At 45.4% G+C, this 24,866-nt stretch overlaps 1 protein-coding gene across 2 annotated transcripts in view; it reads left to right on the top strand.

The window, feature by feature from the left end:
- Positions 1-24,866, top strand: part of FGFRL1 (fibroblast growth factor receptor like 1) — a 274,981-nt gene that overhangs the window by 116,913 nt on the left and 133,202 nt on the right. For both annotated transcript variants that reach the window (XM_053309697.1, XM_053309696.1), the window contains one exon: positions 7,548-7,820. In XM_053309697.1, coding sequence (XP_053165672.1) covers positions 7,548-7,820 — 273 coding nt within the window. The remainder of the gene's footprint in view (positions 1-7,547; positions 7,821-24,866) is intronic.

Below are 24,866 nucleotides of genomic sequence, written 5' to 3' on the forward strand. Positions count from 1 at the left end.
TGCAAAATAATTGTGTTTGAGATGTTATCAAAGTATTCCCTGTGGTGATACTGTGATGGTTGATCATGTTATCATGTACAAGTGCATCAATTAATGAACATGCACGTATGACCAACTAAGACACTAATACCCACTTCCCTCTCTCAGAAAAGTCTTGCAATTCATTTATCACAGTTCTAGATAATGAGGTCATTCTCACGACTGGGCGGGCGGCGGAGAAGTCCGCTTAAACTTTCCTTCCCCACCCCGCAGATGATTGCTGAGTCCTTGCTGGGCACACTGATCGTGTGCCCAGATGGTCACCTGCCGCCTCAGGCAGCACAGAAGTTTGGGTGCCGGGACGTGTTGTCTCGACCCCCAGAAATCCCACAGTGCACCACATGACTGCACAGTGCATTGTGGGGATCTCCACAGACATGGGTGGTGCCCATCAGTGTTACAGCACTGGCTGAAAGCAGCCGGCCCTGCACACAGTCAAGGAAATGGGGTTAAGGGAGCACTTGCTCTCATAACCCCATTTTAGAGGTGGGCTCCCTCAGCAGGTTTGCTGCCACTGGTTCCCACGGGCAGCCGAACCCAGGCTTAGCTGCCCTAGCCTGGTTACAGCTGCTTGGCCATGAGAACAGTCTCAATAATTCCCATTCTTATATAGTTTCAAAATATTGGATGTCATTTGCTGTTCTGAAATACATTTCTTTGTAACATTTTATTTAGCTATGACTTTAGCCTATCGAAATCCAGAAAAGAACACCTGGAGAGATTTTGTCTTGAAGAACTGGACTGGGCTTCTGGTTTGCAAAAGTGAATGCCTTAATGTTCTTCATGCTGATAATCCTTGCATATAACTAGCTAGCCAATCACAGGATTGCATATGGGAAGGAAGAGCCTCCGGGGGACAAACATCCTGTATATAACAGTAATCCTGTATTTAACAGTATTAGCTTCTTATCAGACCTTGAGGCTCTCCACACAAGCTGTGTGGAGAGCCGTAAGGGGTTTTGCAGAGAGAGTGGGCTTGACCCGCTCTCCCCGCACACAATCAGGCAGCTCGCTCTGGGAGGCTGGATCGGTGGCCCACACGATTATCAGCTCGTGTCACAGAGCCAGTTGGGGCGGCGGGGATTGGGGGCCTCCTGGCCCCTGGAAGTCCCAGAATGCCCTGTGTGGGTGCACGGGGCATTCTGGGGAGCTTCCTGATTCAGGGAGACTTGTTGTAGCCTCCCTGTTGGGGGTCTACTTGTGAGCTGCTGCAGCGCAGAGCCGTGCCATGGTGACACATGACCAAAAATAGGGGGTTAGCGGAGTGAGCACTCCGCTAACCTCGTTTAACGTGTGTGTGGGGGGGGGCATTAGGGAGGCTTGCTGCTGGGAGCTGCACAGCCCCCATTGCAGCACATGAGCAGCAGGTACTGGTCCAGGCTCCCTTAGCCCTGTCTGCCTCCTTGAGATTAGTGAGAATAGCTTCCTTGCGTTCCAAAAGGTGCAGCTTTAAGGCTTTAAAACTCATTTAATAGAAGGCGAGGCTGTGATGCACTTAATGTTCAAGCACTGAATAGGAACCTAGATCAAACTTCTGCCTAAATAAGAACATGTGGAGAACAGTGGGAGATTTTCCTTTTTGGAAAGAAAGTACCTTTAATACTTTAGTAGTTTGAAATCTCAACAACTAACTGCATAAAACGTCAAGGTCAATAGGCTCTGTGAAATTTGCTCTTCTTGCTTGTGGGAAGCTGTGAAATGTGCCTCTTCTGCAAAAAATACCATAGCAACACCCAGATTGTGAGGTGCACCAAAGACTATCTTGATTTGGAAAGCATTCAGTTGCCACAATTCCAGTCCCAAGCAGGGGCTTCAGAAAATATGCAATGAAATAAGATCTAGAAGATTCCTGCATATCAAAAAGCAATACAGGGATCCATCATGGAACACCATCATGTATTTCTTCTGTCTGTGGGAGGTCTAACTATCTGTAGCATGATGACTGTCATTGTGAACCTTGCCTCTTGCCAGGACCTCTGGTTCCCCTGGCACATGTAAAAGGGGCTAAAACCAGAGAAACCACATTGCGTATGCAGGGAATTATTAATAATGAATATGGGTAATGAAATGGAAATATTTAATGTACCAAACGAGCAGGGATGCAGTTTTGGTTTCCACTGGATGTATGTGTGCCCTGTTATCTTGGAACTGGATATAGCCCTACTCATGCAAAAGGATAGTCATTGTTTTGCCTTATGAAAGCAAAGCTCTGAGATGTTCATTCCTCATCATAAAATGGAGGTGGGTGTGCTGGCACTGACAGTATCTGAGATGCAAATTAAAATAGAGTGGAGTAAATGTAAATAGATAATTAAGCTTTTAAGAGGAGCAAAAGGAAATGCTTTCTAAATAACTTTCCAGCAAAAGCTAATAATATTTTAAATGGCTGACATCCAGACTGGTGTTATGTGGAAAGGTTTGTAGGACCTCAGAGACATATTTTTGGGAGGCACAGTGGGCTTCAGAGGGAAGGGTAGACGGGGGAAAATTGCCTTTCCTCCATTGCACCAGTGCACCTTTAGTCTTTCCTTACTTGCTGCTTGGTTATTTCTGTCCTGATGCAAGAGGGTGAGGCAGCTCCCAGAGTCAAAGCAAGTACTGCAAGTACTGAGAAGTACTAAGCTCCAATGAGCAATGAAAAACCCGAATTGTGTATTGAGTACTCCCTTAATGTGAATGCACACTTGCCCTTCCATGGTTAATCAAAGTAAGATCGCCGTCTGGGAATGCTCCTGGGAGCCTTATGCTTTGCTGCTCTTGTAGAACAGAGTACAGGATCGATCTGTTGAAACAATAGTTTACACTGTTTGTTATCTTTGTGAAGTTAATGGGAAGCACTGAGAAAGCATAGTACATGAGAAAGGTAGTATAAATCGTATGAAGCTCTTCTCACGATCCATGAGAAGAGCTTCTGTTGGTTCTGTGGGGAGAGTGGGCTTAGCTCACTCTCCCCACAGACAAGCAGCCGCTCGTAGCTGGGCAGCCAGATCGGCCGCCCACACAGCTTCCGGCTCCGTCACAGAGCCAGCGGGGGCTGCAGGGATCGGGGGCCCCGTGGCCCCCGGAAGGTCCAGGTTGTCTCGCATGAGTATGCGGGGCTAGGAGTGTGCACGGTTTTGGTCTGGCACAATAGAAAAGACCGCCGGACCGGACCGGCGGTCCGGCACGGGGGGGGGACTGTTTCTTTAAGCGGGGGTGGTAGTACTTACCCCCCCGCCGCTCTTCCCCCTCTGGCGCTTGTCCTTTGTAAAATCTTCTTGGGGCAGCAGAGTTCCTCCCTGCCACCCCTGCCCCCGTCGTTGTTTGTAAAGGCTTTAACGAGATGAGCACTAGCGGCGCGCATGCACCCTCCTCGGCGTGCGTGCTAGTCTCTGCCGCTGCCGCGCGTGCGCTGCATACATCACGGCGCGCGCTCTTCTCTGATGCTGCCGCGCGCGCGCCGTGATGTATGCAGCGCACGCGCGGCAGCGGCAGAGACTAGCGCGCACGCCGAGGAGGGTGCATGCGCGCCGCTAGTGCTCATCTCATTAAAGCCTTTACAAACAACGACGGGGGCAGGGGTGGCAGGGAGGAACTCTGCTGCCCCAAGAAGATTTTACAAAGGACGAGCGCCAGAGGGGGAAGAGCGGCGGGGGTGTTTTTTTAAGTACTACCCCCCCCCGCTTAAAGAAACAGCCCCCCCCCGTGCCGGACCGGGGGCCCACCGAACCATGCTCACCCCTATGCGGGGCATCCTGGAGAGACCTCCGAGTCTGAGAGGCTGCTTGCAGCCTCGCAGTCAGGGGTCTACTTTTGTGTCGCCGCGTGCTGTGGCGACACACGAGGAACCGAATAAGGTTAATGGAGAGCTTGCTCTGTTAACCTCATTTAAGGGGAGGGGGAATTAGGCAGACTAGCCACCTTGGTGGTTCCCACGATCCCTGGAAAGCGGGCTAAGCTCCCTTAGCCTGCTTTCCAGTGATAGCGAGAATAGCCTTTTTTGTCTTAGGTATGAACCAAGTTCTATAATCCAGGTCCATATATATCATCATCTTTCTTTTTGCAGTAGTTCGACCAGCAAAGGTCCATATATAATAAATCAATACTAAATGAGTTACGAAGCTTGAAATGCTAGCAAATCCCACAGAAGTGCTGTGAGGTTGAAGGCATGGGCTATCTGAAATACTGGGTCCTAGTAAAAAATACAGGCATTTGTATACAAGAGTGGAGAATGTATGAACTGCATGAAGGCATCTCATTTCCATTCATTTGGAAATGTTACTGGGAATATGTTTTTATTGCTGTTGTAGATGCCCAGATAAGTATTTAAGAAATGGAACTTCAGGTGTTTTCAAAGGATGGTAAAGGGAGCCTGAACATCTCTAAACTTTGGGATATAATGTTGGTTTAATGTCCAGGCTTTCTTCAGAACCAGTTCAGGCTGCAGTCCTAAACATGCTTACTAGAGATTAAGTTCCATTGAACTTAAAATGACTTATTTCTGGAAAACAGTGTGCAAAGCATTGCACTGTCAGTGTCCTAATATTTAGCAAGACATAGCTTGGTGGTCTTGCTCCGTGCCATCTAGTCACTCATTAGCTTCTCACTTCTGTGTAGTTCTAGCCAGATCAGTTTTTCAGAAAAATCATGTGACACAGCCCTACCAAGACTATATTACTTCACAATGCAGAAGGGGAACATCACTTCTATGAAGCTCTCATATATCAGAAACTCTCTGTATGGAGAAAACTAACCAAGACCATTTCTTCCTGATGTGCTAAATTTCCACACATTAGTTCCACACATTATTAACGCTAACCCCTGCTAACTAAGCAAAGAGGCATCTTTCAAAGTGGTGAATCTCTTATATTTAACAGGGGGAGAGCGACTGGCCCTATCCAACCCCAGCACAGCATCCCTCCAGTGGCTGTTGCTGGTATTTTCTTTTTCGATTGTGAGCCCTTTGGGGACAGGGGACCATCTTCTTGATGTATTATTTATTTTTCTCTGTAAACGGCTTTGAGAACTTTGGTTGACAAGCGTTCTATAAATATTACAGCAGCAGCAGTAGTACTAGTGTGAGGAGGAGTGTAACCCAAATATGCCATGTCACATGTGCAGTCTGAAGCAGCACAACATGAGGAGGACTATGCCACGTGTTTATTTCAAATGTTTGAATCATTTGCTATAGCCAAATAATGAAATTCTTAATAGAAAGAAAAGAAATACCCCGGAATGCAAAATTTGTGGGTATGCAAGGTGCAGATTCTATTAGGATATTCAGTACCCTTCGCAATCAAATGAATTTGCTCTCCAGCAAATCCTTTGTGACCAAGAGCCATTGCAGTATGCTTTTGTTTGTTGAACAACCCCATCTGGTTACTATTTAAAGGAATGGCTATACATACAAACATTAAAAGATAATGCACTGTTTTAAGTGCCAATTCTGTTACTAATTTTGGTTTCAAAATTAGTTATGTTTCAAACAACTTGTAATCTTGGGCTATAAAGAGATCTGTTCCTTCTAATGTTTGAATGGGAGGTAACAAAGAAGAGATCTGTTTAACTTCCAGTTGTTGCATTTATTCATTGGTTGGTGCATACTGTCAGCAATATCATATTTTTGTTCAAGCCATCTCTATTGTCACTTGCTGTGTCATGCAACTAGAAGTTGAGAATGGGAGGGTCACAGCTAGGCCGAGGCCTTGGGCAATCCTGTTCAAATCAGACCTCCATCTCAGGGTCCCTGAGGGCAGTGGCTTAAGGTGGAGCCTGAAATCCCAGAAGCAGAATGTACTGCTCTGTTTGCCAGTCAGAGTATTTGTACAAGGTCTGACTAATCCCAAGGGTTCATACTACCTGCCAATTGCAGGTGGTGTGCCTCCCCAAGTGCTATGCCAATCACAGGGTTTGGTGCTGCATATTCCTGTACCTTTCTGTTCAGGAAGAGGATTCTAAGTAGTTCACTAGGCTACTAACTGAGGTCCAGACCTTGCGATACGAATACGAATACAACAAATATGAATATGACAAATATTTATGTACCGCATTTCAGCAAAAGTTCCCTAAGCATTTTACATAGATAATAAATAAATACAATCAAATGGCTCCCTGTCCCCAAAGGGCTCACAATCTAAAAAAAAAATACACAAGACAGACACCAGCAACAGCCACTGGAGGGATGCTGTGCTGGGGATGGATAGGGCCAATAGGGATTTCGATTTCAAGCCCCAGAAGTCCCTGATGGAGAGCTGTTAGTTGTGATTGGGACCCAAACTAACAAGATGAAGTTCACCAGAGACAAATGTAAAGTCCTACATTTGGGTAAGAAAGCTCAAATGCACAAATACAGGATGGAGGATACCTGGCTTGGCAATATGTGTGAAAAGGACCTAGCATCTTAGTGATCAAGACGTTGAAGATGAGCCAGCAGTGTGCTGTAGCTCCTGAAAAAGCTAATGCAGTCTTCGGCTGATTAACAGAGGCATAGTGTCCAAAATCACAAGAAGTAGTCATTCCATTCTGTTCTGCTCCGGTCAGACCTAACTTGGAATACTACCTGACATCCTGACTAACAAAGCACTGGTGCAATGGGAGAAGCACTAGTGCTTCAGAAAAGTTCAATGAATTCAGCTCCACTACTTGCTCAGTGGTGGAGGCAAATTTTGATGACTTCCCCTTCCCCAGGAGGCACTTTATGCCACCTGAACAGATGTCTGAAAGTCTGTATAGCCCCCAGGAACATATTTTTCAGGTGAGACAGAAGATGTCCGAGGAGGAAAGTGTGTCCCCACACATACTCTCTAGAACTGGTGCAGCAGCATTAATCACTCTGGAACCCTTCAGAAACACTGGTTCTGTATTTGTGCTTCCCTCATTGCATTGGTGGTATGTTAGGATGTCAGCCACTGTGTCACATATTCTTCACCCTGCATAGTAAAAAGGATAGTGATAAACTGGAACAAGTACATAGGAAGGCAACAAAGATGTGGGGAGGGATCTGGAAGCCGAGTCCAGTGAGGAACAGCTGAAGGAGCTCTGGGTATGTTTAGCCTGGAGAAGAGAAGACTAAGGGGAGAGAGGATAGCAGTAGTTGAAGGGCTGCCTGTCACATAGAATATGGAGCAGACTTGTTCTCTGTTGCTCCTGAGGGCAGAACTAGCACCAGTGGGTTGACATTACAATGGAGCAGGTTTAGAGGCTAGGCACTCGGTAGAATTTCCTGACTGTTTGACAGTCTGCCTCGTGTACTGGGAGCCTCTCTTTCTCTGGAGGTTTTCAAACAGAGGTTAGGCAGGCATCTGTCAAGGATGTGGTAGCCGATTTCTGCCCTGAGTGGGGAACGGGGGGTTTGGACTAGAAGACCTTCAAAGTCCCTTCCAACTCTAAAATTATATAACTCTATATTTACATCATCCGTCAGAAGAAAGCACATTTTCGGTTTGATGACCGTAAGTAAACTAAACTAAATACATTCAGTGATAAAACTAAATAAGTAACTTTTTGTATGTTTTCCTTTTCTTTCCTAGGCCCACCCAGAATTGCTGATAAAGTGATCCACCGACAATCTGTGAGGTTAGGTAGAACTATCAAGCTCCTTTGTCCAGTGGAGGGTGATCCCCCTCCTCTTACAATGTGGATGAAAGATGGACGGACCATCCACAATGGGTGGACAAGGTTCCGGGTCCTCCAACAAGGGCTGAAAATCAAGGAAGTGGAAAGTGAAGATGCAGGAACATATATCTGCAAGGCCACCAATGGTTTTGGCAGCATGAATGTGAATTATACCCTCATTGTGATAGGTGAGTACAGCTGGAGTTCATCTTGTTCTGAGATCTGCCTCCAATGATGATTGCAGATTGACTCTGTCAATTATCTACCAGTTTCTAGTAAAACTAGTCTGTCCCAATATTTGAGGATGGCCAAGGCTAGTGCTGTACATCTCTGTGTTGCAGCCAGCAGCTTCAAGATAAGATTAGCCAATGTTGGTGCCAAAGGTTACAAATAAACAGGAGTGATGCAACAATCGCTGAGACCCAGATCATAACAAATTCCACACAGGAAAGGTTGGGTGATAAGGAGAGGTCACAGTGGTATTTGTGGTCTCTGTTAGAATATGATTGTTCTCAAAACAGCCTTTCTCCAAACCCATGTTTCAGCATATGTAGCAAGGACACACGGATACTATTATCATTAAAATTATAGTAGGTAAAATAATTCTATTTACTAAGCTGGCATCAGACCTAAGAATTTTCCTGTTCCATTGAGTTTTGTTTTTTTAAGTTGGAGTTTGAAAGGATCTATTTTGTCTGAGCATATGCCCCAGAAGATTTGGAATATTAAAAAGTGGCCCCATTTGCAGCCAGAGAAGAGTACATAACTTTATGCAATGTGTTGAAGTTGAAGCACCTAGGCTCCTAACAGGAAGTTAACCACCCCCCACCCCCCATTTGATTGGATCCAAAGATGTCTTGTGTGAGTGGAAATGCAATTCTGCTTGTGAAGGCAGTTCCTGCTGATTTCCCCTTCTTGCAGAAGCGTCACACACTCTATCTAACGCTGTTCTGAAGGGTCCTCTGACCTCCAGAGTGGATTTTCAAGCACAGGGGGCACAATGGAGGGGAGAGGGAGAGCAGGGCCCTTTTGCATGAGTAAAATTCCATGCACCCTTCTCTGGATCCATCAGTCATGTTTATCCAATTCCCCTTGCGTAGGAATTACCAAGTGCTTAAAATATGGAGCCTTTACAGAGGAACTAATGGAAGAAACATCACATGTTCTCTGTGCTCTACAAAATTACCATACCATATATGTTTTACTTATCTTATGTCCGACAACTGAATTTGTCAGTTTCTCACTAACAGAAGTAAAGCTAATATAATAAAGTCAACTTTTCTCCCCTTCCTCATCCTCGCAAGACATCCTCCCCCATCCCCAGTCTTATGTGTCTTCCTTCCAGGAAACAGATTTGTGGCTCTTTATCTGAAATCATTTGCCCTGGGACAGGAAAGGGGATTGATCATACTGTTCCATAAAGTGAAGAGCTTAAAGGAAGGTTTACTTATTTTTTTATTCAGTGCAGAAGTGATCAAATGTTGCTTAAGTTTTATACATGATGATGATCATTTTCATTATTTACTTATGGCAGTCTTTATCGCAAAGGATCTGACCTTCATCAATGAGTTAACCTTTCATTGACTAAGTACTGCAAGAAAGTTTGGAATATTGAGTGGGCAGTGTTGTGAAGATTGGCATTTAATAGATTTTACTTACAGGTCATCATTGCCATCTACATTATACTGCATCTACTCTGTTGATAAGATCTAGACTCTTTCAGATTTTTTTCTGTTTTGACTACTCAACCCATACCTCATTAAAGCCACTAGCACAGCTGTTTGTTGGAACTGAAAGTTATAAGCTTTTGGATAAAGCTTTTGGTAGTAATTTACTCACAGCAGAGACAAGCTTTTGTGGGCCTAAGCATGCTTCTTAAAAAGGGCAGTTAATACATTCTAAGAGGAAACTAATAGATTTGAGGTATTGGTATACTTGCAAAAGGGTATTTTCTTTAAACTCATTAACATCTTAGACCCTACCAGTATTCTCTCTAAAAAAATTTCATCTATGTGAGGAATGAGTTTTCTTCCTGGCGGCAGTATCCTGGCAGTGTGTGTGCAAGTGCTTTCAGAGTGGCACTTTCCTGATTCAATCTGAGCGGGGTCTAAAATTAACTGAGCAGACATCCAAAAACCTGTGAGTGGGCGCACATGCACACACCTTAGAGGGAACACTGGACCCTACATTTCTAAATTTCTCAACAGTTGCCATTCATTTGGATAGCTTTTCTTTGTTTTTTGTAGTCCTGATGTTGCCTCAGGCAGAGATTTCATATTTTTCTTTTACCAATGTAATTTCTCTATAAACTCCATTTATATCTACTGTCAAAAACGGCAAGTAAGAATAACTGACTTTTAAAAAGATTTCAGCTTAGTTCAAGATTTTAAATGCACACAGTAGAGGTTAATAGGAGAATCTTTTGAAAATGCTCTTTTTGAAAGTCAAGAGCTTTCCTCTTCTTTCTGTAAAGGCACTTCCCTTCCTTTCTGGCTCTTTTACACATGATAACCCTCTTCTCCATTCCGTACAACAAAACACCCATCCTTCCACAGGTATAGTAACCTCTTTTGACAGCCAGGCTATCTCATTCAGGCATGTCAAGTTCCTTTTCCTCTTTTATCCTATTCATAACTACTGGAACACTGAGCAAATTGGCAGTTTCTGTTAGAGTTGGTAAAACTGATTCTTCTGCTTTTATCCATTCTCTTCTGCCTTAAGATCCTGGGTCCCTAAAATCCATGGGTCTTAATCTAATCTACCCTGCAAGCAAAGCAAATAACTGGTCTAAGCAGAAAGCACAGTTTCCTCTCCCAACTGCACTTAATAGGTTTTGTGGCTTACCACAAGATTTGGGATGCTAATTACAGCAGAAAGCCAGAACTCATCTTTCATCATAATTAGCGTTCCAGGGATTAAGAACAAGAGTCCTTTATCCTATAGAATTATCCGTAGTCCAGGAACATAAATATATTTTGTATTTAATACAGCTTATTTATAAAAATGTTCCAACTGAATGCTGTTTTCATATTTATTAATATTCATCACTGGCCATTTAGCAGCTAATATTAGTATCAAAGTAAACTGAAGATATAAAAAGCATTTATTTTGTTGTTGCTTTTAAAAATTCATGCAGACCTTTTGAAAGTAGTTAACACTTAACGATTTTCTAGAGCACTTAACTATTTTCTAGAGCCTTAAGGAACTGTGTGCAGTTTCCATTCTAACATGTAAGTGTTGTTGGGCTTTCTGTTTTTGTCTGCATGGTATAGAAGAGCCTGCCTTGGCATAGCCTTACCCAAACTCATCCATGGTACAAATATCGGCTGACATACTGTGCTGTATCCCACTGAGCCTCACAGCCCTACAGGAGCTTCTGCATGCTCATAGCAGCAATGTTTACACAGTTGTGCAAGAGTGTTGCTGCACAAATGCCAGAAGTGTGCAAACACAGTTGTGCAATTGTACACCCATTGGAAATGGTGCTATAGACTGCCCCGAGCTATAGTCCATAGCAGAGCGGGAGGTGGAGCCTCAGCCTAAGTGCATTCACTCAGGAGGAGGCGGAGAGGAGGAAGGAGCTAAGCTTGCCGCTGTGAGCAGAGGTGCACCTAGGGAATTTTGGAGCCTGGACCTAAAGGCCTTTGGAGGCCCCCCCTTCCTTGCAAATTAAGCATACTTATGCTCCACTGGGTGACCAAACCACCTGGGACAGACTAAAGAAGATTTAGGGGCCCCCTAGGGGCTGTGGAGGCCCTGGACTTTGACTCCAAAGTCCATGAGTAAGAGTACCTCTGGCTGTGAGTGGTGGGTCTTTAAAAGTAAAAGGGGAGGAACTCTCCCCTCCTCACCCCCTACCCTCCGTGAAGCCAGCGGCTGCCACCACACCCCATCCCTCCACCTGCAGCAGTGGTGGTCTTTTTAGGGGACAAAAGGGGAGAACTTTCCCCTCACCCTGTCACTCCCCACAGCAGCTACTGCCGCTGCTTCCCTGCCTTAAAAAAAAAAAGCGAAGTAAAGGAGGGGGACTTTCCTCCACTTCTCCCGCAGCTATTGCCACTGCTGTGGCTTAAAAAAAAAAAAAAGGAGGTAGGAGGGGGACCTTCCTCTTGCCCCCCCTCCCCGCAGTACTTGCTTTTTTTTTTTTTTTAAAGGGCAGCAAAATATGGGCGGAAAACAAGTTAATCCGCCCCTGCTTCTCATTGCTCGTGAGAAGCGGCTCTTTTTGTGGCATTTCCCTGGATCCTCTGCTCCTGGCCCTGCATTAAGCAAGGTGGGCTACAACCATCTGTTGATATACACTTATATTAGTAATTAGGCTCAGAACTGGCTCGAGTCACATTGGTGTCTGAGGTGGAAATCCACATGGCAGTTCCCTTTCCCACCTTGCAAAGAAACACCAGTTTAAATAAATGAATTTGTGGTGTTTCCCCAAATGGTTGCAGCTCCTGAATTCTGAACTGCAGATGTTTTAACAGCTTTTATACTAAAAAAATTTTTTGAGACAGATTAATGAAGTCACCAAAGACCAAAGACCAGTCATGCAGAGTATTTTCTGGCAGTAGGAGTGTAGAAAAATGCTGAAGAAGCAGAAAGTGATGCCCAAAACATCTTTCTTTGGGTCCTCCCTGCTAAAAAAGGCACACAGACTCTCTTTATGCATTTTTAAAACAAAAGGCTAGATGCCAATGAACGATGTTTTGAACAAGTTATAAAATACCTACTAAGACAGAGCACAATATGTGTGGGTTGTCCTCATGTACCAGCCTCATTGAAAGGAATGGGGACTATACATGGTGTAGTGGTTAGAGTGCTGGACTAGGACCGGGGAGACCCGAGTTCAAATCCCCATTCAGCCATGATACTAGCTGGGTGACTCTGGGCCAGTCACTTCTCTCTCAGCCTAGCCTACTTCACAGGGTTGTTGTGAAAGAGAAACTTAAGTATGTAGTACACCGCTCTGGGCTCCTTGGAGGAAGAACGGGATATAAATGTAATAATTAATTAATTAATTAATTAATTAATACACAAGAGCACCTTCCTATCTGTTTTAATAGGCCTTACTCGGGAGCACATCCTGATGGCTTGGGCCTAATGGCCAACTCTTCCTGTCTCCCACTCTGCTACCCCTTACAGCAACCAAAATCTGATGCTTAAGGCAACCTTGTAGCTGCCTAGAAAAGAGGGTTTAAAAGGAAGTAATGTGCAAGCCCCCAGGTCTTTCTTTTACTTTTCATCCCTGTGAACGGAGGGATTCCCTGGGTAGATATACAGAAGTGAGACTGAGATCTGAATGCCTGATTTGTTGGATCAAAGAAAAGTTCCTGTGTTGTGCTCCTAAATGTGGAGGGGGGGAAACAGGCCATAGCATAAACATGAAAATGTTATTCTAAAAGTGGCACTGATGTAATCAACAGCAGCAGGCCTTGATTCACATGTAAGGAAAACCTTAGATGTGGGTATTGGTAATGTTAACTTTCATTGCCTGATCCAATGTTAAAATAATAGTTGCCTTTCTTTTTTCTTCTCCTTTCTTTAACAAGATACTTTTTCATCATATTTTATTAGTTCAATTTTATTTTCTAACATGTTCTACCATAGAACTGTACTGTAGATGATCAGTACATCATGTGCTAGCCAACAAAAGCCCCTCAGTTTCAAACAGGCTCCCCCCTGCTGCCCGCAGCCCATGAAGTTGTAACTTAGGAGTTAAGTTCAGAAGGTGACAACACCTGTTCACAATTTAAAGGAAATGAAAGATATTTTTTTCCATGGATGTAAGCATGAAATTCATACACGTTCATATGTATATACAGTTTCACCAGCATACTCCATCCTGTGGTGGACAAATGCAAACCAGAATGACTGCCAGTGTAAATTTAAAGCCTTGAAGACATATGGAGATGTTTAACCCACAATCCTTTGCAGATGCTTTCAAGTGTATGGCTGCTGCTACATCCATACAAGCATCACGCTTGCTGCAACCTATGTATTTATTTATTTATTCATTTATTTTGGGGAGGAAAGCAAAATGTCAAATGACCTGGAATTCAAATTGTGCTTTTTATCTGGGCCACATATGGCTTTCTTTTCATTAGGTGATGTGAACACTTATCAGCTTCTAGGCGAAACACATTATGTAGCATCTATTTCTCCTATTCAGATTACCATGTCTGCCCATGCAAAAGAATGATTATCTCAACTCTGTCTGTCTATCTATGACTATAAAAGAAGTCTGGGCTCCAATTTCTTTTTGCAGAGGTCTTTACCATCATCAGACCTTTCTTATTGAAGAGCACTGCACACTGATAGTGAAAAATAAAAAACTTATTGAGCCTTTTCTCATGATCCGTAAGAAAGCGCTTGAAGGGGCAGGGGAGGAAGTCCCAAAAACCTTCCCTCCCCGGCAGACACTCTGTCGCTTTTCTGGGTCGGTGGAATGCCCCCACCCCCGCCCAATGATTGCCAGGTACTGCCAACAGCAGGGAGATTTTGGGGCCAGGAGGCCCCCAGAACTCCCATAATGCACTGTGTGAGTGCATGGTGCATTATGAGGATTCCCCTGACACTGGCCGGGAGCTCTGCAGTCTCCCACCCCGACAGTCTCCCAGCCGGAAGCCACTTTATCTCTCCCTGGCAAAATAAAAAATGGGGCTGAGGGAGCACTTGCTCCTGTAACCTCATTTTAAAGGTGGGCTCCGGAGGCAGTTTTGCTGCCAGGAGCCGCACAGCTCCTGGCAGTTCTGACAATCAGCCGAGATCAGGCTTGGATTTTTCATAGCCCGGTTTTGGCTGTCAGAACATCCTCACTGTTTATACAGCACCACCAATATGCAAATGTACTTGCTAAAGCAATATAAGGCAAAGACATTGAAAGGAGAGCTGGTCTTGTGGTAGCAAGCATGACTTGTCCTCTTAAGTTAAACAGGGTCTGCCCTGGTTGCATATGAAAGGGAGACTTGATGTGTGAGCACTGGAAGATATTCCCCTCAGGGGATGAAGCCGCTCTGGGGAGAGCAGAAGGTTCCGAGTTCCCTCCCTGGCTTCTCCAAGATAGGGCTGAGAGAGATTCCTGCCTTCAACCTTGGAGAAGCCGCTGCCAGCCTATGAAGACAATACTGAGCTAGATAGATCAATGGTCTGACTCAGTATATGGCAGCTTCCTATGTTCCTGACCATTGGCATTTCCAATCTTAAATTTAAATGGGAGGAATACAAGAGTGGCAAGAGTGACATGGGATGAAGGGAGAAGGATTTAGGGGGAAGGACTAAGAGATTAAGCCAAAGACTTCACAGTAGAGGTGGATTTTGAGAGGAGAGAGAAAGGTAGCGCCATACAAGTGTTCTTTGAAACATTACTTGTGGTAAATTGTATCTAAAACCCATGTTTAAATTCAGGAACGCTCTCCACACGAGCAGTGGGATGGGGTTTGGACCGCTCTCCCCACACAAAAATGTAGCACTCTGCCCTCCGTGGGTGGCTGAATCAGCCACTCACACAATAACCAGCTCCATCACAGAGCCAGTTGGGGTGGCGGGGATTGGGGGCTGCCTAGCCCCCGGATGTCCCAGGATGCCCTGCGAAAGTGCATGGGGCATTTTGGGGAGACCCCCGTGCTGGGAGGCTTGTTGGAGCCTCCTGGTTGGGCATCTCCTCATGAGTTGCTGCCATGCGGAGCTGCATCGTGGCGACTCACGATCAGGGAAACGGGGTTAGCGGAGCGCTTGATCCGCCAACCTTCTTTAACAGAGGGTGGGGGGAATTTAGTGAGGTTTGCTGGCGGGAGCCACGTGGCTCCTGTTGCAGCATGCTACTGCTGGAAAGTGGGCTGGGCTCCTTTAGCCTGCTTTCCAGCGGTCGTGAGAATAGCCGCAGTGTGTTTGCAGCCCAGTTAAAAAAGTGTGTATTACAACACATAGCTCAAGGTCTCAATCCTCTTTACTTTACAGTGATCCAGTTTTTTAGAAGGCTGTGAGTGTTACACTACAAGTTTTATTTTTAAGTTTATAAAAGTTTACACTAAAAGTGTTACTCTACAGTTCATTTCAGCAGTAAACTGAAAAATAGGAATAGGGAAAGAGAGGGTTATCAACCCAAAATATTGAGACCCCCAGATGGCTTTTTAAGCATTCCCTACTAAAGATCTTTCCTCACAAATATTCATTTATCAGCACTTTAGAATTTATGAAAGGCATATTTTGTTCATAACTCCTTGCCCTATAAATTATGCACAGTCTTATTCTGTGAATATGGTGACAACCTTTTAGCCTGGTAACGATGATAGATGTATATATGTTAACACTCAGATAATGCTGTATTCATCAGTGTCTGCCAATGACTCTGTAGTACTGTGACTCTGGTTTTATTGCTGTTGTCAGTTTCATGGCTTTTAAGGCATCCCTCCACTGTGGTTTCTGCACAAAATTGTTCAGCTGCACAACTCTGAGGCTGAGATGTTAAAAAGCATGGGGTATCATCCATTAAAACTTCCCCAGTCCACAAAATGTCAGCTTCATTTGCTCGGTAGAAGCTGCATTTTCTCTTTCTATCTGAAAACCAAGCAAAATAAATTAAAAACCTGTAACAGAAGTAAGCAGACATATAGTACAACATGTGGATGTGGATTCATCTATCACCATGATGTGGTTTGCATTTATCTAAATATGTATTTTAAAGTTTTAAGTGGGACATCTTTTTAAAAGCCTCAAGATTGGAAGAGACAGAAGTCTGTGCTATTAGAGAATGATATGGGCCAGCACCTTTTCTAAGAACCCCCCTGGCCATGAGCTTTGTCTAGATGCTGTGACATGGTTTTACTGTTCAATAAAAAGGCAAACCACAAAAAACAGTGTGATTGTTGGAACACTAATTACATGGCTGGCAGTCCTTCCATAAAACAAAATCCAGTAAGACAAAAGGAAGCCCAGTGCTTTTCCACTCCAAAGACTCAGGATAGAGAAGGAACTAGAGGCCGCTTTCCCCTTCATACCCATTAGCTACTATTTATTAAATACATGGCCTTTTTGAGCTTCCTGTTTGAGAACCAGAAGTTCAATTTCAAGTTATGGAAGGGAAAAATGGAAAATGCTCACAGCTTGTAAACGTTTAAAACTCAATGCTGAGCTGAAATGGGAGCTACATTGCATGCACATTTTAACCCTTTTTCTTTCTTGTGATTTTTAAAAAAACATGTTTGTGAAAGGATGCAACACTGTTCATAAGGGCATGGGGGGTTGGAGGGAGAGGGAATGGGGTTGTATGTGTTTGATTGATTTGGGAAGAACATGGGAGGTGCATCCAAATGAAAGTAAAGCACTGCAAGTTCTCTCTATGTTGCCTTATTTCAATGGCATCTGCATCTGGATGCTGATAATGTTGATCTGCACTGCCTTACTTTCACTGGTAAGTGTATCCCCATCTACATTTTGACAAAATTGGTTATGGCAACTTTGTGGGACTGGGGCTTGATCAAGATAAAAGTCTTGTTGGATGGCAATGGTGACAGAGTGGAACCACCAGAGGAGCAAGGCATAACAGGAAGTGCTGGCCTGGTTGCCTGGGCAGCAGAGATGTGTTCTTTCCCCCCACTCAGAGTGAGGTAATAGGAGCGCTTCATTTTCACTCAGTGATGGTATCATATAGCTATGTGGTGTCATGACATAATGATGTTCACCATCTGATCCCTGATTGGTTGGGATCATGCAGTGAAGTAGTCCTTTTATGTGAAAAAGTCTTAGGAAACATCAGTCAGAAAAACAATGTCTTGAAAATTGAAAAAATGTACAGAATAGTGGAAGATACGGACTCTTCTTCCCCAACCCGAAATGACAATGCCATTTCACCATCAAGAAGGCAACTTTTTCCATCAAAAACTGAACTTCATGAAATGTGATGCAGCATTAATTTAAATATCAGCTAAACCACTAAGTGTGAGTTTAATGATATTACTTCAAATCTCCTTCCACCCTTTTAAAAAAAAACCCATCCCATTTTGCTTGCAGAAAATGAATTGGACAGAAGCCCAGTTGACACAATTGATTCAAGGAAACTATGTCAGGATAAAGAGATGAGCACATGTCATAAGCATCGTGCTTCTTGAGTTCAGACAGGCTGGAGGCATTCAAAACGGTCCCCTGTCTAAACGTTCTGGATGTGTATATGCCTAAGTGCCTGCACCTTGATATTGTCTTGTTTGGAGTCATTCCTATGGGCAGGTTTGAGACTGGTGAGAAGAGAGTGGCTTACATCCTAACTAATGAAGCACATGTTTGAGAAGGGACTGCAGGGACACTACAGAAGCCCATGTGCAACTCCCTCAGGTCCTCCAGGCATGCCCTGTTCTGCAAGTGTGCAAAACTTTCCTGCTCTTCCTGCACTCTGGAAATGTTCCATGAGAGAGGAAACACTTCGCTGAGGGTCCATGACATGCTTTCTGTCCTACATATCACTTCTGGAACTTGAACAGAGCGGAGAGGTTTTGCCCTCTTGTGCAACAGCAAACATGTAGAGGGATGGGGAAGGGGAGTTGTGCACAGGCCCCAGTTGTGTCCCTGCAGTCCCTTGTACTTTGTTGGTTAGCCATTACTACTATGTTGGTTAGCTTAGGATGGCCATTATACCGCTCTGTGCAGTGCAGGATATAAATGTGAAAATAAAACGATATAAAACATGGCGATAGGTAAAGCCACCCCATTTTGAATTTTGACGGTTGTGTTGTGTTTCTTGTGAAACCAAGTTGAGAATATTTGAGTCAGGTGTGTGATTAAATGTTTTGCTTTATTAGAATCAAAATGCAGCCAAATGACTACCCTAAACCTGCTCATGAAGTCTCATCAAGTTCAGCTGGACTTGCGTCTGAACAAGTATACTTGGGATTGAAGTGTTAGTCACAGAAAATAATCATTTGGGGTGCTGTGAAACCTGACAGGCCTGGGCTTTCTTCTGTCTGCTGCTGACTGGCACATGTTGCAATGGAAAGACATCCTGTTTTATTTCAGTGAGGATTATTGTATCTTGTTTGGGTTTTTTTCTTCTTAAAAGATTAGGGAGAGGAAGACAGTTCTTCTCCTGTCCGGCAGGTGACTGAGAAGGGCAAGAGCAAAGGGGCCGATTCCCTGTGCAGTGTGGGATTTCTTGATCTGCCTGTTGCTCTCTCCAGAGACATCCTAGGAATCTCTCAGAGGAGAGAAACGGCGCCTCATCAATCCCTAGCACAGCCCACTATTTGTGCTGTGTTTGTTTGCAGTGTCTCCTGACAACTGCAAGCCACTTTTGCCTCTTCAGGTAGCCATGGTGTTCTTTGGCACAGGAAATAATCCCTGAAAGAAACAACTGGGTTAGATAAAATAGTGCCTGGAATCTCCTGCATAATTCTTTTTGTCGGATCACACTTTCTTCATCTACAAAATAGCTTCTCATTTCTGTCTTCTAAAATATCTGAAATTTTGATTTTGAAGATGTGTGGTTGGCATTAAAAGGAAGTGGCTATTAAGAATTAAAAGATCAGGTTTGTCTTGAATATTAAGTAGAATGCTTCAGTCTCTGTTCTGCACTTAGTGGTAAGAATATATACATCATTGTGGATAGATTGTTGGCATCAAAGTGTCCATCTCTGTTAGCAAAAAAGTAACAGCATGAATTATGTGACTATACTATTTGCATGATTTTGTGCATGTATAGAGGTTGCATAATGGCCTGGGTATGCCTATGATCCTGCCAAACTGGTGGCGAATTTATGCTGAGTATAGTTTATTTGTGATCCCATACACTCCCAGTAACAGAGTTGAGAAGTAAACAGCAGCAGTATGAACTGCAGAGAGCATAGCAACTCTACTTACCACTCCCCCAGTATTCCTAACAAAGCTGCTGGCACACACCAATCATGAAATGACATGCCGATGATGTCCCCATGCTAACCATGCATGGAACGAACCAATCCACACATGGCAACAGGGACACACCCTCATAGGAACAATAGGAACAAGGGAAGCTGCCATATACTGAGTCAGACCATTGGTCCATCTAGCTCAGTATTGTCTTCACAGACTGGCAGCGGCTTCTCCAGGGTTGCAGGCAGGATCCTCTCTCAGCCCTATCTTGGAGAAGCCGGGGAGGGAACTTTGAACCTTCTGCTCTTCCCAGAGTGGCTCCATCCCCTGAGGGGAATATCTAACAGTGCTTACACATCAAGTCTCCCATTCATATACAACCAGGGTGGACCCTGCTTAGCTATGGGGACAAGTCATGCTTGCTACCACAAGACCAGCACTCCTCCCTTAGAAGCACCTATTCTCACTCCACCCCGGGAGCTAAGGATAGTTTCAGAAGATGAGCAAGAAATGTTCAATGACCTTGACAATATTGCTGATTGGTGTTAATCCCTTAAACACTGTGAAATCCTATCTGACTGGCTCTTGCGAACAGCATCTCCCCACTCCCACCCAAGAAGAATGCCTACTTAGCTTAGCCAAGAAGAATGCCTATTTAGCTAATGGGACCCTACCCTACTACCCACTTAAGTTACAACTTGCTGGACACCACAGTGGCTTCCACAGTAGCAACCACTGTGGTTCAGGCAGTGAGAACCCAGGAACTGAGAGGTTCCTTGAATTTCTGCAAACTGGGGTTTGAATCACAGTATACCACACACACACTAATAATTCTTTTGACTGACCAACACACAAGAGCTCTTCTCACGATCAGTGAGAAGAGTTCATGGGTTGTCTGTTGGGAAGGCGGGTTTAGCCTACCTTCCCCACAGACAACCTCCTGTTGTTTCCGGGGCAGGCAGCTTGCCTGCAGCTTGCTCGGCAGCTCCAGGGGTCGGGGTGCTGGGATGTGCTGTCATGCGTCGCCCTGCCCCCAGGAGTCCCAATAATGTACCGTGCAAGTGCGCAGCGGGGTGGGTAGGTGGTATGCATAATAAAAACACAGGCTTCTCTGTGACTCCGGGTACAGCAATACTCAGGTTCAAGACCCCAGGGAGAGCAATACCCAGCAGAGCAGAGCCTCTGCAATGCCTGTGTCATTGGTGAGGGAGGAGAGGAACTAACTTCAAGCTCCCTTCTTTGGACTTGGTTTGCCTGCAAAAGACTTGTCTAGTACTTGTACAGTACTGGCAGGGGAGATGTGTCAGTTGCTGGTGTACACCCATCTACCTACTCGGTAAATCTCCTGTCTGAGCTGTTGTCTTGAGGCTGGTGTTGGAGACCCCTGGTTTCTGATGCTGGGGGACTGACTCCACCTAGTGGACTTCACAGCCTCCATGGAAATAATAGGAGTATCCCAGGTTATCACCTCAGAGATTTATGGATCTGCTTGGTTTCCAGAAAGCTCAGAGGGATATGGGTGATCTAAACAACAATTTTGTCAATGCCTGCATATTTGGCACATGCAGTAGTGGTCTGATTGGGGCAGGATTGCTCTCTGGTGTCCTCTTCCAGTGCTTCTTGGAGCCCTGGGTTCCCTGATGTACAGAGGAGCTGGTGTGCACACTAAGTGTGTTGGCACTGGCAGATGGCTTGAACACAGGGGGTGAGAAACATGTGCTGCATCTGACCTTGCATGCCATAGGAACCTCTGCAGACCTATGAGTTGATAATGATAGAGGTAAAAGAGTATTTTCCTCTGCCCCATCACATCAGGAAAAATGCATCCAGCCGAGCTCTTCTATGTTTCGAGGGGCTTGTTATTTCCCAGTTTGGAATCCCCAGAAGATGAACCAACTGTTGGTTGGTTCATTGTGCTAGATTATGTGCTGATAAAGTTGCCCACATTTGGTCCAGCTTGGATGTGGCCATTGGTGCACCATTGTCAGAATCAGCCACTTGTCACAATAGCTTGAACCATTTTGCTCTACTCTGCCCAGATGACGTTGATAGGGTGCTTGAGTTTTAAAAGGCAGAACATGCAGGTGGGATCCTTGCCCATTGTGGCTGGTTAAGACCAGCTGAGAAAAGCTGATTGGGCCCCTGACCAAAATTGTCAATCATGCTTTGAGAGAGGACAAACTCCTTCAGATTTTGAAGGAGGCAGTGTTTTGTGGTGGGTAGCGGGTGGAGCAGGGCGAGGAAGAAACTGTTAAGAAAGAGAGGTCTGGTCAAATTTTGACCAGTATCAATCCTTCCAATCCTAGCTAAAGGTTCTGGAAGATGTCCTGGCTGAGCCACTCCCGGTTGTCCTGGCAGATACATCCTTTCTTTGAGTCTGGCTTCTGCTATTAGTCAGGAGCCAGGTCCACAAACGTTGGCCATTGGCACCGTCTCAGGGGACGAATGCTCACAGTGATTGTTGGCAACATCTACCCTGCTAGAGATGGAAAATAGATGATAACATTGTGGTGCTTACAGCTTTCTCTGTGTTATCACCCTTTCTTTATCCCTACCCTGAACTGATTAGGTAAAATTACAGTAACTTTTGCGCAGAGAAAAGGGTTAGGGTTGGGTCAGGGTTAGGGTAACAAATTGCTGTACTCTCTCCATGGTGTAGTCTTTGGAAGACATTCCTGCCAATTTTCATTTCCATTCTTCTGACAATGTCAATAAAATGTTATAGTAGTTTTTGTGTTTTAAATACTTTTAAAAGTTTTTAAAACACCAGTGCAAATTTGGCCACTGCAGGCCCATAGGACAATATTGTCAGGACATTAAAAGTATGATAACCTACTGCAAGTGTTGAAATGCTATCATCTATTTTCCATCTCAAGGGGTGTAAAGGTAAAGTGTGCCGTCGAGTCGGTGTCGACTCCTGGCGCCCACATCGCCCTTTGGTTGTCTTTGGTAGCATACAGGAGGGGTTGACCATTGCCTCCTCCCGCGTGTATGTAATGATGCCTTTCAGCATCTTCCTATATTGCTGCTGCCCGATATATGTTTCCCATAGTCTGGGGCAAATACCAGGAGGGATTCGAACCAGCAACCTCGGGCTTGATAATCAAGTCATTTCCCCACTGCGCCTAGACCTTGTTAAAAATCACATTGAGCATTTGTCTCCCACGAATCTATTCAATTTCCTTGTTGTGCTGGTCATAGAGTGTAATAAACCTTGAACTGAACTGTCCCCCTCCCCCACCCCCGAATGGCAGTAACCACCCCTGCTGGTTCATGAACTACCTGGTTATGGGACCGAGATATTTTTAGTGGTTCTGGTGGAAGATCGTCACCTGGAGGTGGACAGGGGGAGCACTTGCTTTTTTATTCTGCTGAGCCAACAGCCTTTGATACTGTGGGCCAGGGGATATTGTCAGACTGCTTTGAACATCTGGCTGCTGCCTTGGGGCAAGTGCTCTAGTGGGTTCCGTATTTTCTTTTTTTTGGTCATATTTCAGAGAGTGGTTTCAGAAAGATTATGTCACCTCTCTTGGGAATTATCATGTGGAAGTGCCACAATACTTGATGTTATCTCCAGTGCTGTTTAACATGTATATGAAGCAGTTGATAAAAAGCCTCCTACCCTATTCTTAATTGTGTGAACAGCCCTGCTATATAGATCTGGGTATCAGGTAGGAGAAGCCTCCTACCCTAATTTGGATTTGTGTGCATTCCCATTTTCTGCTTCTCTGTGAGTTAAAAACAAGATTGGAGGCACCAGCTGTGCTTAGCAGCAGTTGGGTCAGTGGGCTCCCTCCTACCCAGCTGTACATGTGTCTTTGACGAGGTAGGAGGAAAAGCTCTCCAACCCAGCTGCTGCTTAGCACACGGTCATGGCTGGAACCTCCAGCCTTCTTTTTAATTCACAGATGAGCAGATAATGGGAGCGTGCACAGCTCCCAAACTCGGACAGGATATTTCTCCAATTACCATCTATCTATATAATTAATTCCTGTCGAGGGGATGCATGGGGATGTGGCAAGCTCTGCCCCCACTGCAGCCGTGACCAATGGCAGGTCCAGAGGGGGTGACACGTGCAAGGGCGGGAGGGAGGAGTGCATGCCAGGAGCTGTTTGGTGCGGCACGTGCCAGGAGGCAGTTGGGGCAGTGGGCAAAGCCCCCGTCACCCTGAGGAGGAGGGTGAGAGGATGACAGGCGGCGGGAGGAGGACAGGCCAGAGGAGGAAGATGGCGAGGCAGAGGAGGGAGGCCGTGGCGGAACAGCCTGAGGAGGACGGCAAGGCAGAGGAGGGAGGCGGTGGCAGAACGGCCTGGCCCTGCCCCCTCCCTGGAGTGAGACGATGGCGGCGTGTGGGGAGGGGATGGCTGGGTCCAACTAGAGGCGCAAATACTCTGCGCCCGGGCCCACTAGCATTCTTAATAGTGTGAAGCAGCCTATTGTTTACTAAGCACCCAGGAGCAGCTGTCTAGGTTCTGAAACAGTGTTCGAAAGCCGTAGTTAAGTAGATGAAGGAGAATGGATTAAAACTGAAATGCAGACCACATGGAAGTGATGTTGGTGGGCAATGGTTGTTGTGTGAAGGAGAAGTGTTTACCTGTGGTTTCAGGGGTTCTGTATCTCTGTCTAATCAGGAAAAAAAATCAGGGTTATGACTGAGTTGCTTCAGCAGTATGGACATGCCAACTGCCCATAACATCTTGCCAGTGACATACTGAGGTTCTCCACATGAGCAGTGTGGAGAGCCAGATGGGGTTAGGCAGGGAGGGCAGACCAAGCCCAAGTCTGCTCTCCCTGCACACAAGCACCCATGGAGCGGCTGGAGTGGCCACTCACACGATTACCAGCTCGGTCAGGGAGCCAGCAGGGTCTCCAGGGATCCATGCGTGGGGCATCCTAGGGAGACTCCTGAGACCTCCCAGCAGGGGTCTCCTCGCAGGTGGCATGGAGCTGTGCCATGGCAACTCACGATCGCCAAAGGGGGGGGGGCTTCAGTGGGCTAACCACTTGGAGCTGTGCAGCTCCTGGCTGTTCCCACTACCTGCTTTCCTGCTGTCGTGAGAATAGCCTCACTGAGGTCGTTCTCACAACAGCTCTACCCAGGCTAGCACAGCCCTAACCCGGTAGAGCTGCTTGTGAGAACCACTGTTCTGAACCTGGGCGAAGAGGGAGGTAGGAGGACACACACAAGCACCCTACTCCACCGCCCGTTTGTGGGTGTGACCGGACTGCCAGCAGCCATTTTAATTATAGAGACTGGGGGAAGGAGTGACTTGGCCTCTGGAATGTTTACAGTGCACTGTGGGATTTCTGGATATCAGGCTTCACACACCCCGCCACCTCCAGAATGCTGCGCTGCTCACCAAAGCGGCAATCGCTGTAGGCATGTGAGTGGCACAGCCTGCAAG

Source organism: Hemicordylus capensis, chromosome 3 (assembly GCF_027244095.1).
Source record: "Hemicordylus capensis ecotype Gifberg chromosome 3, rHemCap1.1.pri, whole genome shotgun sequence".
Classification (NCBI taxonomy): Eukaryota; Metazoa; Chordata; class Lepidosauria; order Squamata; family Cordylidae; genus Hemicordylus; species Hemicordylus capensis.